Source organism: Bufo gargarizans, chromosome 5 (assembly GCF_014858855.1).
Source record: "Bufo gargarizans isolate SCDJY-AF-19 chromosome 5, ASM1485885v1, whole genome shotgun sequence".
Taxonomy (NCBI): domain Eukaryota; kingdom Metazoa; phylum Chordata; class Amphibia; order Anura; family Bufonidae; genus Bufo; species Bufo gargarizans.
The window spans coordinates 319151967-319169030 of record NC_058084.1 but is presented as its reverse complement, the minus strand read 5'-3'; the positions used below and the strand labels follow the sequence as shown (position 1 = coordinate 319169030).

The 17064-nt window shown below is 49.7% G+C and overlaps 1 protein-coding gene across 1 annotated transcript in view; it reads right to left on the bottom strand.

The window, feature by feature from the left end:
• RIOK1 (RIO kinase 1) overlaps positions 1 to 13192 on the bottom strand; it is a 55428-nt gene extending 42236 nt beyond the window's left edge. The window contains exons 1-4 of the mRNA XM_044293477.1: positions 13038 to 13192; positions 8951 to 9128; positions 8717 to 8807; positions 6744 to 6813 (exon numbers count right to left, since the gene is read on the bottom strand). Coding sequence (XP_044149412.1) covers positions 6744 to 6813; positions 8717 to 8807; positions 8951 to 9128; positions 13038 to 13084 — 386 coding nt within the window. The 5' untranslated portion in view covers positions 13085 to 13192. The remainder of the gene's footprint in view (positions 1 to 6743; positions 6814 to 8716; positions 8808 to 8950; positions 9129 to 13037) is intronic.
• Positions 13193 to 17064: the final 3872 nt, after the last annotated feature.

Here is a 17064-nt window from a genome sequence, read left to right as displayed (position 1 = left end):
AAGGACGAGCGCGTCGGCGCCGTATGCCTTCGGGTCCCGTGCCCTGGCCAGGTATAGGGGGACCTTGTGGTTGAATTTGGAGGCCATGAGGTCCACGTCGGGGCGACCCCAGCGAAGACAAAGGGCTTCGAACACCTCTGGGTGCAGGGACCATTCTCCCGGGTCGATGGTGGACCGGCTGAGGAAATCCGCCGCCCAGTTGTCCACCCCCGGGATGTAAATCGCAGATAAGGCCGGCACGTGCGTCTCCGCCCAGAGGAGAATGAGGGTCACCTCTTGCATCGCTGCGAGTGCCTCCCTGATGGTTTATGTATGCCACAGCCGTGGCATTGTCCGATTGGATCCGAACAGGGTGGCCCCTCAGCAGATGGGTCCAGTGTCTGAGGGACAGAAGAATCGCCCTCAGTTCCAGAATATTGATTGGAAGTCTGGACTCCGATAGAGACCAAACGCCCTGGACGGACCGGGGAGGGAAAACCCCCCCCCACCCCCGTAAGCTGGCATCTGTGGTAATCACCAGCCAGTTCAGTGGACGGAAGGACTTCCCCCTTAGAGGGATATGCAACCACCAGCCGAGGGAAGCCCGAGCCAGGGGAGGCAGAAGAAAGGTCCTGTCCAGACTCCTCGGTGATTTGTCCCAGGCCGACAGAATTGCCCTCTGAAAGGTGCGGGATCGGAATTGTGCGAACGGCACCGCTTCGAAACAGGCAACCATCTTTCCCAACAACCGCATGCTGGATCTGAGGGAAGGGCGGTGATGACGGAGGAGACTGCGAACCGACCCGCGAAGGGCCAGACGCTTGTCCGACGGAAGGCGGACCTCCGCCAACTCTGTATCCAGGAGCATCCCCAGGAAGATCAGCCGTCTGGAGGGGGTAAGGGAAGATTTGGGGTGGTTGATAATCCAACCGAACCGCGTCAGGGTCTCCAGAGTGAGTTCCACACTGCGGGATGTCTGAGAGAAGGAGGGTGCCTTGACCAGGATGTCGTCCAAGTATGGGAGAAGAAAAACACTTCTTGAACGTAGAAGGGCCAAGACAGGGGCCAGGACCCTGGTGAACACTCGAGGAGCCGTCGCCAGACCAAAGGGAAGGGCGACGAATTGGAAGTGATCGTCCCCCACCGCGAAGCGCAGGAAGCGGTGATGACATGGAGCAACCGGAACGTGGAGGTATGCATCCTGAATGTCGATTGAGGCCATGAAATCCCCTCTTTCCAGGGAGGCCACTGCGGACCTGAGAGACTCCATCCGGAATCTCTGCAGTCGGAGAAAACGGTTCAGGCGTTTTAGGTCCAAGATCGGACGCACTGAGCCTTCCTTCTTGGGAACCACAAAGAGGTTCGAGTAGAACCCCCTGAACCTTTCCGTCGGAGGCACGGGGGCGACGACACCCTTGTCCATTAGAGAGTGAATGGCCGCGAAGAAGGCGGCCACTCGTACGGGATCTCGCGGAGGACGGGATCGGAAGAAACGGTCTGGCGGAATGGACGCAAATTCGATTTTGTATCCGCAAGATACAATCTCGAGCGCCCATGCGTCTGAGATGTGGGCCCGCCATACGTTCCTGAATAGGAGAAGGCGGCCCCCCACCCGGGTGGGTGGGGGCGCACCTTCAGGCAGAGGGCTGCTGGCCTGTGGGAGCCCGTGCAGGCTGGGACTTGCGCCAGGTAGGTTGCGTCCGAAAAAAACGGCTTCTTGCGTCTATCCTGGGCTGGGCCAGAGGAAGAAGAACTGGCCGCGGGTCTAGACCCGGTGGGCTTGCGAAAGGACCGAAAATGGGACGAACCAGCGCGACCACGGGGGGCGCCCATTGGCCTGGACTGGGGGAGGCGAGTACTCTTCCCACCCGTGGCCTCTGATATAAGTTCGTCCAGACGGGTTCCGAACAGGCGGGAACCCGTGAATGGTAGGCCGGCCAAAGAGCGTTTGGAAGCGGCGTCCGCCGCCCAAACCTTCAGCCAGAGTTCCCTCCTGACAGAAACTGCCAGGGCAGAGGAACGGGCAATGAGGGCACCCGCATCAAGGGAGGCCTCACAGACGAATTTTCCGGCCTGAACAATTAGTTGGGCTAAGGAACGGAGGTCCTGAACAGGGACGTCCGACCCTAACTCCCGTTCCAGTTGCAAACCCCATTCAGAGACCGCTTTGCCAACCCAGGCGGAGGCAAAGACCGGTCTAAGGGCCGAACCAGAGGCAGTAAATATGGCCTTGGAGAGGGATTCCGTACGACGGTCCTCAACAGACTGGAGGGAAGATCCGTCCTGTACAGGAATAGTAGTGCTTTTGGACAGGCGAGCCACGGGAGGATCAACCTTAGGCGGGGATGTCCACGTGGTCACAGAATCCGCTGGAAAGGGATAACAAATGTCCAGCTTTTTGGGTGTAATAAAGCGGACGTTAGGCCGAGTCCAAGCCTTGGATACCACAGAAGAAAAATCAGCGTGTATGGGAAAAACCTTGGAGGCCTGTTTGGGGCGGAGAAAGGACACGCCGGCCTGTTCAGAGCTGGGGGGGTCATCGTGTAGCTGAAAGGTATCACGGATGCTAGTGACAAGATGCCCCACCGCGGACGCCAATTTGGACGGAAGCTCTGAGTCCATGTCCACGTCCGAATCCGCCAGTTCTCCCTCAGAAAGCGTATCCCTTTGAGAGGATAGACTTGACTGAGCTCGCACGCATGGCGGAGAGAGCGAAGCATCTGGAGAAGATGTGCGCTCAACCCTTGAACGTTTCTGAGTATGCCGGGCCCTGGAAGATTCGCTGGGAGGCAGGGAACCAGTGGGGGCGGCAGAAACGGTAGTCCCAGCGGGTGCGACAGGGATTGTGGCAGCCTGCGGGAGAGGCGGTCTATCCACGAGACGGCCCACTACGTGTGTAAGGCTTTCCACCGCCTGAGACAGAGACCTAGCCCAGTCAGGGGGTTCAGAGGCACCGGGGGGCGCAGCGGGAAGCGGGCCCTGCACCGGGGCCTGACATGCAAGGCAATGCGGCTCAGATTGCCCCCGCGGAAAAAGTTCCTTACAGGCGGTACAGGCATGGTACCAGGGTTTGGGGGCACCTGTGGGATCTGACATGCTGAAGTGTGGTTGTACTCTAATATAGAGACCACAAAGGGTTATAGCAGCTATGACCAGGAGGGTTAGGAGAGGGTTAACTGTCCTACCAGTGCCTCAGAAGAACGTCAGGAGATGGCCCAGATCAGCAGCAGCAGAGAAGCAGTGAACAGCAGTGAGCAGCAGAGAGCAGCAGAGAGCGCCCACAGAAGCCGAGCGATGTACACAGGAGGTTAGAGTCCCCCACCGTGTCCCAGCTTCCTGTCAGGAGTGAGGAAGCGCGGGAAACCTCAGCAGAAAGCACGGGGAACAAGCTCCGCCCCCTCCAGCGCTTGAAATGTCTCCTGTGAAGGAGAACGTAGCTCCGCCCCCAAAATGACGCGCGCGTAAGCCCCGCCCCCTGCCGGGACCGCTAAGCCCCGCCCCCCGTTCTCGGCGGGAAGGGGGAGAGAGAGAAGAGAAAAATGGAGTCAGCCCCGAATGAGGGGGAGGGGGGGAGAAAGATAGCAGCGTGGGGGGGGAACGGCGTGGGGGTGCTGAGGATGCTGCTGTGCTGCATTGTCCTGCAGATGAGCGCTCAGAATGAGCGACCACGGGTGCCCCCCTTACCCAGAGGGGTAGATGCTGCAGATAGGGACGGGGTATGGGCTGGAATAGCCATCTCACCGTCCGACGTCTTCACCCTCAGTCCTTTCCAGCAGGGTCGCCCCTTCAGCCACTGGCACCGCAGTGGCAGGAAGCTGGAAGAGGGGCTTGGCGTGCGGGCGACCCCCTAGCTGGCGGGATGTAGGGGAGCCATTGCTGCCCAGATCCTCCTATTGCTTCTGTGGGGGAGGCAGCAGTGCAGATAAGTTGGCACTGGCGCAGCTCAACCCCGGGAGAGCAGAGAGGTCTAATGCGTCTCTGGTATCCCTAGGAAAAAATAAAATAACAAAATTAGAAGAAAAAGTAAAAATAACAAGGAGAAAACAGCCCTGCAGTAGCAGGGAGTGTCTTGCCTCCTTGGACACTAAGCTAAAACTGGTAGCCTCTATCTCCAGGCTGAGGGTATAGCTGATGGAGGAGGGGCTTAACAGTTTTACTTAGTGTCACGCCTCCTAGGGAGCTGAGCTATACCCAAGGTCTGTGTCCCCCAAGGAAAATGGGCGAGAAATACGGCTACCTCTCCACCTTCACTATGAGATCACTATGCCAGCACTAAGGGGAAGGAAGCAGGTGAGCTATGAGCATGTCAGTCCGCCTCTGAACCCAGGAGAAGGTGGACACGAAACTGAATGCTGCAGTTATATTGCAATAACAATTTAAAAAAGAAACTGTATTCACTCCATACACTGTGTGCACAACTATTAGGCAAGTTGTATTTTTAAGGATTCATTTTATTCAATTCAAGATGCTAATAAACCTCAAACCTGAATATTTAAGAAAATAAGAGAGTGATGTTTTGGATTTATTAGGGTCCATTCACACGTCCGCAAAATGGGTCCGCATCCGTTCCGCAATTTTGCGGAACATGTGCGGACCCATCCATTTTAAATTAAGCCGGAATGTGCTGTCCGCATCTGCGGATCCGCACTTCCGGATCCGCAATAAAATTTAACACGTCCTATTCTTGTCCGCAATTGCGGACAAGAAAAGGCATTTTCTATGAGAGTGCCGGCAATGTGCGGTCCGCAAAATGCAGAACGCACATTGCTGGTGTCCGTGTTTTGCGGATCTGCAATACACATACGGACGTGTGAATGGACCCTTAATGTGCAGGATTATTATGTAGCTAAAGGAAAAGGGGAACATTTCTCTCACCCGTTTATTTTCATCTGTTAAAGTGAGAATAATAAACAACTCAATTTACAAACAAACATTTATGACCCCCCCCCCCCCCACCCCCAAAAAATAAAAATGAACTGTGACCAATATAGCCCCCCTTCTTTTCAATAACCGTCATAAGCCTTCCATCCATGGGGTCTGGCAGTTTCTTAAAGGGGCTATCCGACACTAACAAATGCTCCCCCATATTCTGGGCCCCTCACACTGATTCTAGTTACCTGGCTCCCCACTCCCTGGTCCCCGCAGGCGGATGAAAACATCCCGCAATGCTAGGGAGGCTCGTCCATGTCTGCCATTGGTTTCTCCCCCACCCCACAAAAAGCTGCCCAATAATTATGCACACCTTGTTATAAGGTCTTGATCCCCTTAGGCCTCACCCTCCCTCATTACACAAATACACATTACCTGATATGCTTCAATCCAATAAGCATTCAAGTTTATACAGCTTGGAGTTAGAAAATATGCATAGAAATTATGATATGGTCTAAATACTCACTTGCCTAATAATTGCGCACTGAGTAGTAATACTTTCATGGGATAAACCCTTTAACTGCAAGTATGCCTGAGCATTAAAATATTAGCGCTAGTTCAGATACTTATAGCATATCCACAAGATCATTCGACCTCCATCCCACCCGGTGAAGTAGCTGCCACAGTCAGGCGGAGAATGAATGGAAGGTGGCTCTCTCCATTTACTTCTAAGAGAGACAAGCATACTTGGATACACAGTAACAGTCTGAGATGGGAGTAACCCTTTAATTCAACAGCATTTAAAGGAGTATTCCAGAATTTTTATATTGATGACCTATGCTCAGGATAGGTCATCAATATCAGATCAGTGGAAGTCCGACACTCGGCACCCCCACAGTTTAGCTGGTTCATTGTTAACCTTCTCACCGTCAGAACAGCAGCGGTAAGCAGGTGTAATTACAAGAGGCCGTCCCATTTAGGACTGCAGCTAACAATTATTTTAGCACTCAAGTATTCTACCAATTATTTTTATGATTAATCAAGTACTCTTATAAGAAAAAAATGAATTAATACCCCCTCTGTGTCTCCAACTTACGTTTCCAGCAGGGCGCCGCCGACACTATCGTTCCGCACTGCTCTGGGCGTGATGTCACACAGCGCATCAGGTCACGGCGTGAGTACTCGTTGCAGCCCTAGTCCCATTCACTTCAATGGGACAGCTTCTTTGTATACTTTCGAATAGAACGAGCCATCCCATTGAAATGAATGAGACGGCTTCTTTTAATTACACCTGCTTACCGCTGCTGTTGCGATTAAACAATGAACCAGTTGATCGGCAGGGGTGCCAGACTTCCGCTGATCTGATATTGGTGACCTATCCTGAGGATAGGTCATGAATTTAAAAATTCTGGCATACACCTTTAAATTCTGTTTTGAATGAAAGGGTTACTCCCATTTCAGACAGTTACTGTGAATCCAAGTATGCTTGTCTCTCTTAGGGCTCATGCACACGACCGTGTGCTGTCCGTGGTCGTATTGCGGCCCGCATACGGCAGGTCCGCAATACACAGGCACCGGCCGTGTGCATCCCGCATCACAGACCCATTCACTTGAATGGGTCTGCGATCCGGGAGATGCGGAACGGAGGCACGGAAACACTATGGAGTGCTTCCGTGGGTTTACTGTATGTGCCTCCGCACCGCAAAAAAGCAGTGCATGCACTACTTTTTCATCGGCTGCCCACGGTCCGTGCATTGCGGACCGCAATTTGCAGTCCGCAGCACGGGCTGCACACGTTTGTGGGCATGAGCCCTTACCCTGAGAATAGGTCATCAATATTAAAATCACGAAAAACTTTTAAGTCACAGTAGTAGAAAATGAAAATGTGTACTTACTGGTCTGATTCTTTTTGTCTGGATTTTTCAGTGACTTTGTTCATAACAGAGTCAGAAAGAGTCAATTTACCTAGAAAACATTCAATATTTCATGTCAATCATACAAAAGGTTCTCCAATCTCTTCTTGTTAGAAGAGTCCCCGACATTAAAGGGGTTTTTCCATCTCAGACAATGGGGACATATCGCTAGGATATGCCGCCCACTGTCAGACTGGTGCGGGTCCCACTTCTGGGACCCGGACCTACACCGAGAACAAAACGGGGAAAGGTGGTGGAGGGCGCACTGTGCATGCGCAGCCGCCCTCCATTGATTTTTATGGGACTGCCGAAAATAGCTGAGCACTGGCTCGGCTATTTCGTCTCTCCCCACTCGGTACTCAGTGTAGGTGCGGGTCCCAGAGTTAGGACCCTCACCTATCAGACAATGGGGGCACACCCTAGCGATATACCCCTATTGTCTTTGCTGGGAATACCCCTTTAAGCTGATCACAGAGTAAGCTGTTTATCTATGGTAAAACCTGGCAGTAGGCGCTCTGTTTCCCTGCAGCGCCACCAAGTGGGGAATTAAACATTACACAGCTCATTCACAATAATATGTTGTCTGTGTAATGTAGGACAGGCCAAGTACTCCAGGGTGGGTGATGCTCTTTGGAATCACTCTACACCCTGGCAAGAAGATTAGGATCCTGAACAGGGAACTTTCCCTCCATTTTATTAAATCAGAATTCCCCAATAGGGTATATGAAATATGGAAATGGATTTTCAAAACTGGACAACCCATTTAAAAAACCCTTTAAAAAAAAATATCTAAATATATTAGTCAACATACCAAATATGCCTCTCTGGCACAGCCTGCCGGTCAATGTATAGCACTGTCATTAAAATGCTATGCACTATACGGATAATGCATTGCATTTTAAAATCAATCAGAATATGGTCTGTTATAGTCCCCTTGTGAGACTATTACGTAAAAAAAAATACAAAAATCCATAAAAAAATAAGCTTTTTTCCATTGAAAATATACTTTTCAATAAAAAAAATAATAATATATATACCCCATGTTTGGTATTGCCGCGTCCGTAACGACCCAGACTACATAAATATCATGTAAATTATCCCCTAAGGTGAACACCGTAAAAAAATAAAAAATGTTGTTGCCACCAAATACTTAATAACAAGCGATCAAAAAGCATCATTTACTCCAAAATGATACCAATGAAAAATACAAGTCGTCCCTCAAAAATCAAGCCCTCACACAACTCCATAGAAAGAAAAACTATATGTATTTGGTATTACTGTAATCGTACTGACCCAGAGAGTAAAGATATTACGTTATTTATATCGGAAAATGAACACTGTAAAATTTATAACGTAAAAATGCTATGGCGGTATTGCAGTTTTTCCCACCTCCCACCCAGAAAGAGTTAATAAAAGTTAATCAGCCAGCCAATGCAGTGCAGTGTACACCGCCTCCCCTCCCAGCCAATGCAGTGCAGTGTACACCGCCTCCCCTCCCAGCCAATGCAGTGCAGTGTCTGGGACAAGAAGGGTATTCCATTTTGTGCAATGTGTTCTATACAATGGTTTGGAAGGGAGTAGCAATGTATGGACTGAGCGGGGGATTCAGGCATAACAAATCTAGTTTGGTGTCGGATCTTCATCTAATATCTATGGCTAGTTGAACGTTTAAGAAAATTGCTGCTGAGATGCCATGACTGACAAGTGAGGACCCCGCGTCCAAATACCAGCCACACCGTCTGCTTCTCAGCCTCATCACACTCAGATCAGTACGCCATCAACACAATGCAGACATAACATCTGATAAACTGTGGGAGTTTGCACCACGATACAGGGACAATACATACACGTGACCGTACGTCCGCCTGACAGCAGCGTCAGGCCGGCAGATCACTCAGACTGGACTGCGCCGTGCAGTGACTTGTGCAGCATGTCATACAATAGCTCAATCATACCTAGGTTAATCTTGTGTTCATACTTCTGTAAGACTTTGTCTGTCGCTGTATACGCCTTAGATGAGCTCTTATTCATATCTTGTCTGTTAGCCTGAAACACAACAAAGACGCTGCTGAAGACTGTCCCCAGGAATTCTTGGGTAAACCAGACATGGTGTCTTGTAGGGCTAGCTAAATGGGCTACAAGTGATTTGGAAGTGAAAGAAAAGACACAGAACTATTTGCATGGCTTACCTGGGGGTTACTCCCTCTTGTATACTGCTTAGTAATATGTGTGCTGCTGTGTTCCCAGTACCATCCATCATCGTCGTCATCATCCTCTTCTTCCTCCTCATTATCCTCTTCATACCGTTCCTGAGAAGCAAGTTCTTCTTTTCTCTGAAGGAACTTTTCATAGCTTTCCATTTCCTCACTATAAACCAAAGGCAACAGGACATGAGACTGATTGTCATCCTTACATGCATGCAATGTCCACCTTCATAATATAATAATGTTTTTAAAATTAAAGTAATTCCTGATAAATCTACCCCACCACTTCTTCTACAGCTACCATGAAGACCTAGTCAGCGGGCACCGCGCGTCCCCTGCACAACCCGTCAGCGGGCACCGCGTGTCCCCTGTGTAAGCTATGAGTGTGTGCAGCATGTTTACTCCCATTGTATCACCCGAGGCTGATATCACTGCCCTCCACGTGTACATATGAAATTCAGAATAAATGTGGTCTAGAAACCACTAGATATTAGATTTAGTGCCTTTGGGACCAGGCTGTGTGCTGCTCGGTCCGTGTGGCCACACCACAAAAGATGGGAAACGTCCTAGCTTTGTCCACAACATGCAGATTGCGGACCACTTGAAGTCAATGGATGCAGGGTGCACATGGCCAATACCCATGTTGTACGGATCCACAGTTTAAGGTCCACATATCGTGGTGTGAACGCGGTATAAATCTGGTGACTGGGCAGGCCAAGGAAGTGCTGAAATATGGCAAAGACATTCCTGGGAAACTGCCAGGTGGAAGCCGTGCCATGAGACAATGCATGCGGTTGCAGGACGTCCTGCACACATCGCTGAGCTGTTAGTGTCCCACATATCTCTACTAGGGCCTCCATTCTCGAACCCAACCAGAAGCTGGAGTCATCACTAGAGACAATACGGTTGCAGTCCATAGCGGTCCAGGTTTCTTGTTCACTACACCGCTGCAAACAAAAGGCAATGGTAGCGGGTCAATACTTTGCCTGCCGAGTCCATGGAAATGGTGTGGGCAGAGACAGGGATGTGTAATGAAGGCGCCACTTGTGTGTAAATAACGGACAATGAAACTGTGGAAGCTGCTCTTGCTCGTCAGTGGATGAAACAATCCGGGACCTGTTCACCTTGTGTGTTTCCCTCACGTCACAAACATCTCCTAACAGCTAGGTCAGGACAGCCTAGGCCCTAGATGGTGGGCAGTTCAACAAAATGACCATCCTGCTTCTCTCAGTCCAACTAAACATCTTACAGGCATGTCTAGCAGTCAACAATCTATCACCAAGAGGTGCACTACCCAAAAGTAGCCTCTGAGAGCCTTTTTATATGACAGCAGGGGAAGCCTAGTAATATATGCATTGTGGAGGGGCTACTCTCTATGCGTGGTGTGTGCGCGCCTGTGCGGAGTATTGTAGGGCAGGTAGTGTGTAGAATTTGCAATTGCTTGCTGGGATGTGTTCTTCTAGCAGGGGTGACATGAATGGGTAGGAAGGTAGGAAATCATTCTTTTTTTTTTCCACCGATATATGGTGATATATATACGGTACTTTTTATCTGGTTACTGAGGAGGAGGCATGACAGAGCCCCCCCCCCCCCCCCCCCCCAAGACACATTAGTAAGTTTAGGCCAAACTGATTGGAAGTGACTGTCAATGACCCCATGTTTGGTCACTGCAAACCAGGGGTCTAGATTAAAGGGAACCTGTCACCTGGATTTTGTGTATAGAGCTGAGGACATGGGTTGCTAGATGGCCGCTAGCACATCCGTAATACCCAGTCCCCATAGCTCTGTGTGCTTTTATTGTGTAAAAAAAACGATTTGATACATATGCAAATTACCCTGAGATGAGTCCTGTCCCTGACTCATCTCACATACAGGACTCATCTCAGGTTAATTTGCATATGTATCAAATCGGTTTGTTTACACAATAAAAGCACACAGACGGCGATGGAACTGCTTACCGGATCACTCTGCCCCAAGTGTGAAAGTAGCCTTAGAGATAAGGTCTATTAGATGACCAGCACAAAGTGAAAGAGAAAAACAGTTAACCCTTTGTAACAGAACAGCCCAATATTTTTAATAAAGGCTAATTGAAAAAAGGATTTTTAGCTAAAAATGAAATCATAAAAAAAAACTGCCCCCGAAGGTGTACATGGTCTTTAAGGCCTCATGTACATGACCGTAGTTTTTGTCTGCATCCAATCCACATTTTTTGCGGATTGGACACTGACCCATTCATTTCTATGGGGACACAAAAGATGCGTGCGTTGTCCACATTCGTAGGTCCGTTCTGCTGCTCCACAGAAAAGACAGAGCATGTCCTATACTGAGGACAATGGTGCAGGATGTGCTGAATGGGAAAGTGCAGGCGCACGTAGCCGGTATCTGATTTGTGGACTGCAAAACGGATACGGTCGTGTGCATGGGGCCTAATATATGAGTCTGGGGTTTGAAGTTAATATAGGTGCTCTAAATATCGGGCCCTGGTCTGGGTTCTAAAATAATATGTACTCTGATCTGGAGTTGGATGCTAAATCCTGTCTCCTGCACACGTCCCGTCCATCAACATCCTCCATTGACTTAGACTGCGGACAGACTACGCATGGAGACCGTTAATGAATGGGACCGGTCACATGACCCTGCATCGGCTGCCATTTTGGGACCACAGCACTGGCATGCACGTAAGAGCGACTGCTAGTGACCCTCACTTACACATATCAAACAGTCGGACCTTGGCGCCAATGGATTAATAACAGATTTGATTAATCCAGGCCTTTTTATGCAACCCACATCCCATGAGAAGGGCCACTCCCATTTCTGCCATGACACTGCCCATGTATCACCCTCCTGGGTTGGCACAGTGAGTCGCAGTCTGTTACAACACCCCCAGTCTCCATGCTTCCCTCCTTCAAGCAAGTAAATCTCTACACTGACCGCTAGTCAGAGCCGCTATGAGGAATGCCCTTAAAGGAGTTGTCCTGTTTCATGCCACTGAAGACCTTTCCTCAGGACAGGTCATCAATATCAGATAAGTGGGGGTCAGATTCCCGTCACCCCTGTCAGTCTGCTGTGTGGAGATGCTGGGGCGGAGTTACCGCCGTTGTCTCCCTTGTAGCAGCGGAGTTACCGCCGTTGTCTCCCTTGTAGCAGCGGAGTTACCGCCGTTGTCTCCCTTGTAGCAGCGGAGTTACCGCCGTTGTCTCCCTTGTAGCAGCGGAGTTACCGCCGTTGTCTCCCTTGTAGCAGCGGTGCAGCCTAGTTACCGCCGTTGTCTCCCTTGTAGCAGCGGTGCAGCCTAGTTACCGCCGTTGTCTCCCTTGTAGCAGCGGTGCAGCCTAGTTACCGCCGTTGTCTCCCTTGTAGCAGCGGTGCAGCCTAGTTACCGCCGTTGTCTCCCTTGTAGCAGCGGTGCAGCCTAGTTACCGCCGTTGTCTCCCTTGTAGCAGCGGTGCAGCCTAGTTACCGCCGTTGTCTCCCTTGTAGCAGCGGTGCAGCCTAGTTACCGCCGTTGTCTCCCTTGTAGCAGCGGTGCAGCCTAGTTACCGCAATTGGTCCCATTCAAGTGAATGGAAAAGGAAGCTATAACTACACTGCACCACTTCATACTGCTGATCAGAGGGGTCCCGGGTGTCAGACCCCAGCAATCAGATACTGAGGACAGGTCATCAATATCACAAATCTGCAATCCCCCTTTTAGTCTCGCCATTATACATGAGGGACAGACATGAAGTCGCCATCTTCTGCATCCTTCTCGAAAAAACCAATATCTTCTAGGGACCCTTTGGTAATTACAGCTCCTTCTGAGGTGGTCACAGACTCCTGGGTATATACATAATACTAAGTATATTAGTGCAGCCATATTAGCAATCACCCAGCTTCTCTAGGAACAGATATCATAAAACATGGCCTGTACAGGAGGGAACTGACAGTGTGAGGCATTACACACTGCATAGGGAACCGCCATGTTTACACATCAAACCCGATTTTCCCCTCCCACGTGACCAGAGTGCAGCCTGGCGATAACGCGCCACACGCTGTAACACCCGGCACAGACATGGTGGCATATAACACCTACCTGTCCAGCGGCTCCTCCGCCATCTTGCTGCTCTCCAGGACTAACATGTGAACACCGGGTTGTGTGACTGAGCTGCCTCCATGTGCTTCCTGTGTCCGCCCAGAGCCTGCCTCTGCTGCCCCCTAGTGTGCGCCATGTATCTCCTCACCGTGCCATACGGACAGACATATAACTGCCGTGTTCGCCCAGAGCCTGCCTCTGCCTGTAATGTGCGCCATGTATCTCCTCACCGTGTTATTATACGGACAGACATATAACTGCCGTGTTCGCCCAGAGCCTGCCTCTGCCTGTAATGTGCGCCATGTATCTCCTCACCATGTTATTATACGGACAGACATATAACTGCCGTGTCCGCCCAGAGCCTGCCTCTGCCTGTAATGTGCGCCATGTATCTCCTCACCGTGTTATTATACGGACAGACATATAACTGCCGTGTTCGCCCGGAGCCTGCCTCTGCCTGTAATGTGCGCCATGTATCTCCTCACCGTGTTATTATACGGACAGACATATAACTGCCGTGTTCGCCCGGAGCCTGCCACTGCCTGTAATGTGCGCCATGTATCTCCTCACCGTGTTATTATACGGACAGACATATACTGCAGTATTCGCCCAGAGCCTGCCACTGCCTGTAATGTGCGCCATGTATCTCCTCACCGTGTTATTATACGGACAGACATATACTGCAGTATTCGCCCAGAGCCTGCCTCTGCCTGTAATGTGCGCCATGTATCTCCTCACCGTGTTATTATACGGACAGACATATAACTGCCGTGTTCGCCCGGAGCCTGCCTCTGCCTGTAATGTGCGCCATGTATCTCCTCACCGTGTTATTATACGGACAGACGTATACTGCCGTGTTCGCCCAGAGCCTGCCTCTGCCTGTAATGTGCGCCATGTATCTCCTCACCGTGTTATTATACGGACAGACGTATACTGCCGTGTTCGCCCAGAGCCTGCCTCTGCCTGTAATGTGCGCCATGTATCTCCTCACCGTGTTATTATACGGACAGACATATACTGCAGTATTCGCCCAGAGCCTGCCTCTGCCTGTAATGTGCGCCATGTATCTCCTCACCGTGTTATTATACGGACAGACATATAACTGCAGTGTTCGCCCAGAGCCTGCCTCTGCCTGTAATGTGCGCCATGTATCTCCTCACCGTGTTATTATACGGACAGACATATAACTGCAGTGTTCGCCCGGAGCCTGCCTCTGCCTGTAATGTGCGCCATGTATCTCCTCACCGTGTTATTATACGGACAGACGTATACTGCCGTGTTCGCCCAGAGCCTGCCTCTGCCTGTAATGTGCGCCATGTATCTCCTCACCGTGTTATTATACGGACAGACATATACTGCAGTATTCGCCCAGAGCCTGCCTCTGCCTGTAATGTGCGCCATGTATCTCCTCACCGTGTTATTATACGGACAGACGTATACTGCCGTATTCGCCCAGAGCCTGCCTCTGCCTGTAATGTGCGCCATGTATCTCCTCACCGTGTTATTATACGGACAGACATATAACTGCAGTGTTCGCCCGGAGCCTGCCTCTGCCTGTAATGTGCGCCATGTATCTCCTCACCGTGTTATTATACGGACAGACATATACTGCAGTGTCCGCCGATAGTAGGGGACATTTGGTAACCACCAGAGTCCCTGGAGATTTTTCGTTTTTGCATTTTCATTTTTCACTCCCTGACTTCCCAGAGCCATAACGTTTTTATTTTTCCATTCACATAGTCCCATGGGGGCATACTACGTTTTAATGGCGTTGAACGTTCTAATGGTCCCATTTAATAATGGTGAAAAAAAAATGCAATTCTGACACAGTTTAAAGGTTTTGTCTCTAAGGCATTCCCGGTAAAACTTACTTGGGCCATTATTTTCTGGGTTAGTACGATCACCGTGATGTCACATTCATATAGTTTTTCTTGTTTTTTTAAAGGGGCTCTCTGGGCTTTTTCATATTGATGACCCATCCTCAGGATAGGTCATCAATATGAGATCGGCGGGGGTCCGACACCGGTGTTCTAACAAAAATCCTTACTTCGTGAAAATACCTTACCCCTTGTGACTTCTGGGGGGATGCGCCTCAGCGCAAGCGCACTACCACGGCACGGGTAAAGTAAAATTGCAGGGAGCGCTGACTCGCGGACACCACGCGTGCGCCCTCAGGGGTAAGGAGATCTAACGGTCTTTTCTCCTTACCCTCACACTGCGCCTGCGCGGATTGTGAAATCTCCTTTGCTCCCAGCACTCAGATGTCCGTGAGTCAGCGCTCCCTGTAATTTTACCTTACCCGTGCCGTGGTAGTGCGCTGAGGCGCACACCCCCAGAGGTTGAGGCGCACATCCCCGGAAGTCACCAGGGGTATGGTATTTTCACGAGTAAGGATTTTTGTTAGAACAGCGGCACCCCGCTGATCAGCCGGTTGAGGAGACAATGCGTGTTGTGCGCACGTGCCGTCTCCCTTGCCTCTCCCTGCCCACTGCTGCTGTCACATAGACTTACAGCAGGAAAAGACGGGAGAAGGCATGTGTACACAGAATGCGCCGTCTCCTATACAGCTGATCGGCAAGGGTGGCGGACCCCCGCCAATCTGATATTGATGACCTAACCTGAGGATGGGTCATCAATATGAAAAAGCCTGGAGAACCTCTTTAATATTGAAAAAGAAATAAAAACTTTAACATTTTGTTTTTCTTTTCAGCGCCATATTCTGACCCCCATAACTTGTTTTTATAGTTCTGTCGACAGAGCTATGTGGGGGCTATGGTTTTTATTGATACCATTTTGGAAGCTGCTGTTTTTTTTTTCCGTTATGCCATTCGCTGTATGGGATAAAGTCCAGTGATAACAGTCGTGACCTCACTGGCCTGCGGGAAACAGCAGGAAGGTAGCAGAGCTACTGCGGGCACCACTGCCTTCTCAAGCAGCTGATCAGCGGGGGTCTCGGGTGTCGGACCCCCGCCGATCAGATGCCGATCTATCCAAAAGATAGATTATCAGTAATAAAAAGGTATAGAACCCACAAAAACGAGTTCCGTCCATACCCGCATTGTGGCCTGCAAACAGCGGGTCTGAATTATACGGGCACTGGGCGTATGTGCACCGTATCACGGACGCGGACCCATTCACTTGAGTGCGCCTGCAATTCAGAAGATACGGCGTGCAGGCACGGAGCAGAACCTATGAAACCACACCGCAAAAAAATAGAACATGCACTATTTTTTGCTGTGCCAATGGATCTGTAGTTTTTATTGATACCTTTTTTGGAGTGTGTGTGACTTTTTGATCAAATTTTATTACATTTATTTGGGTAAGAGAAGCAAAAAAAATTGGCCATTTTGACCCTTTTTTTTCGTTACGCCATTCGCCATATTCGATTTTTTTTTTAGATTTTATTAATACGGGCATTTTTGGTCACGGTGATACCCATGATGCTTATATTTATTGTTATTTAGGTATTTATTTTTTATTATACGGAAAGGGGGGTGATTTAAAGTTTTTGGTTTTTTTTTATTTTTATTTTTTAAAATTGTAATGATTTTGAAGCTCATATATGAGTCTATAAATTCGTATTTTTTTTAATTTTTAATTTTGTACAATCAGGGACTTTTAAAATGAATTTGAATTGCGCATTTCTTATGTTGGACTGCCATCTGGTGGCCAAAATAAGAATTGCAGCATGAATACTATCAGCCTAGCCTAGTCAGTATTCAGAGCAACTACCGACAGCCCCATTGCCTGCAGGGGGTGTCGGTAGGAAGCACTTCCCGTCTTTTTGGGCATTTAGATGCCGTGATCTCACTTGTTTACAGCATCTAAAGCCTTTAATTACCATGATTGGCATTATTGCTGGTCATGGTAATTAGCCGCTGTTTGAAACAGCAGAGACCTGCCGGCCATGACGCCCGCTGCACGTGCGAGCGGGCGCTATGTTCGCACATCGCTCCAGCGCTGTACATGTACGGCGCTGGTAGAGAAAGAGTTAAAGGGATTATCCAGCATTGTATCAGACCTCACA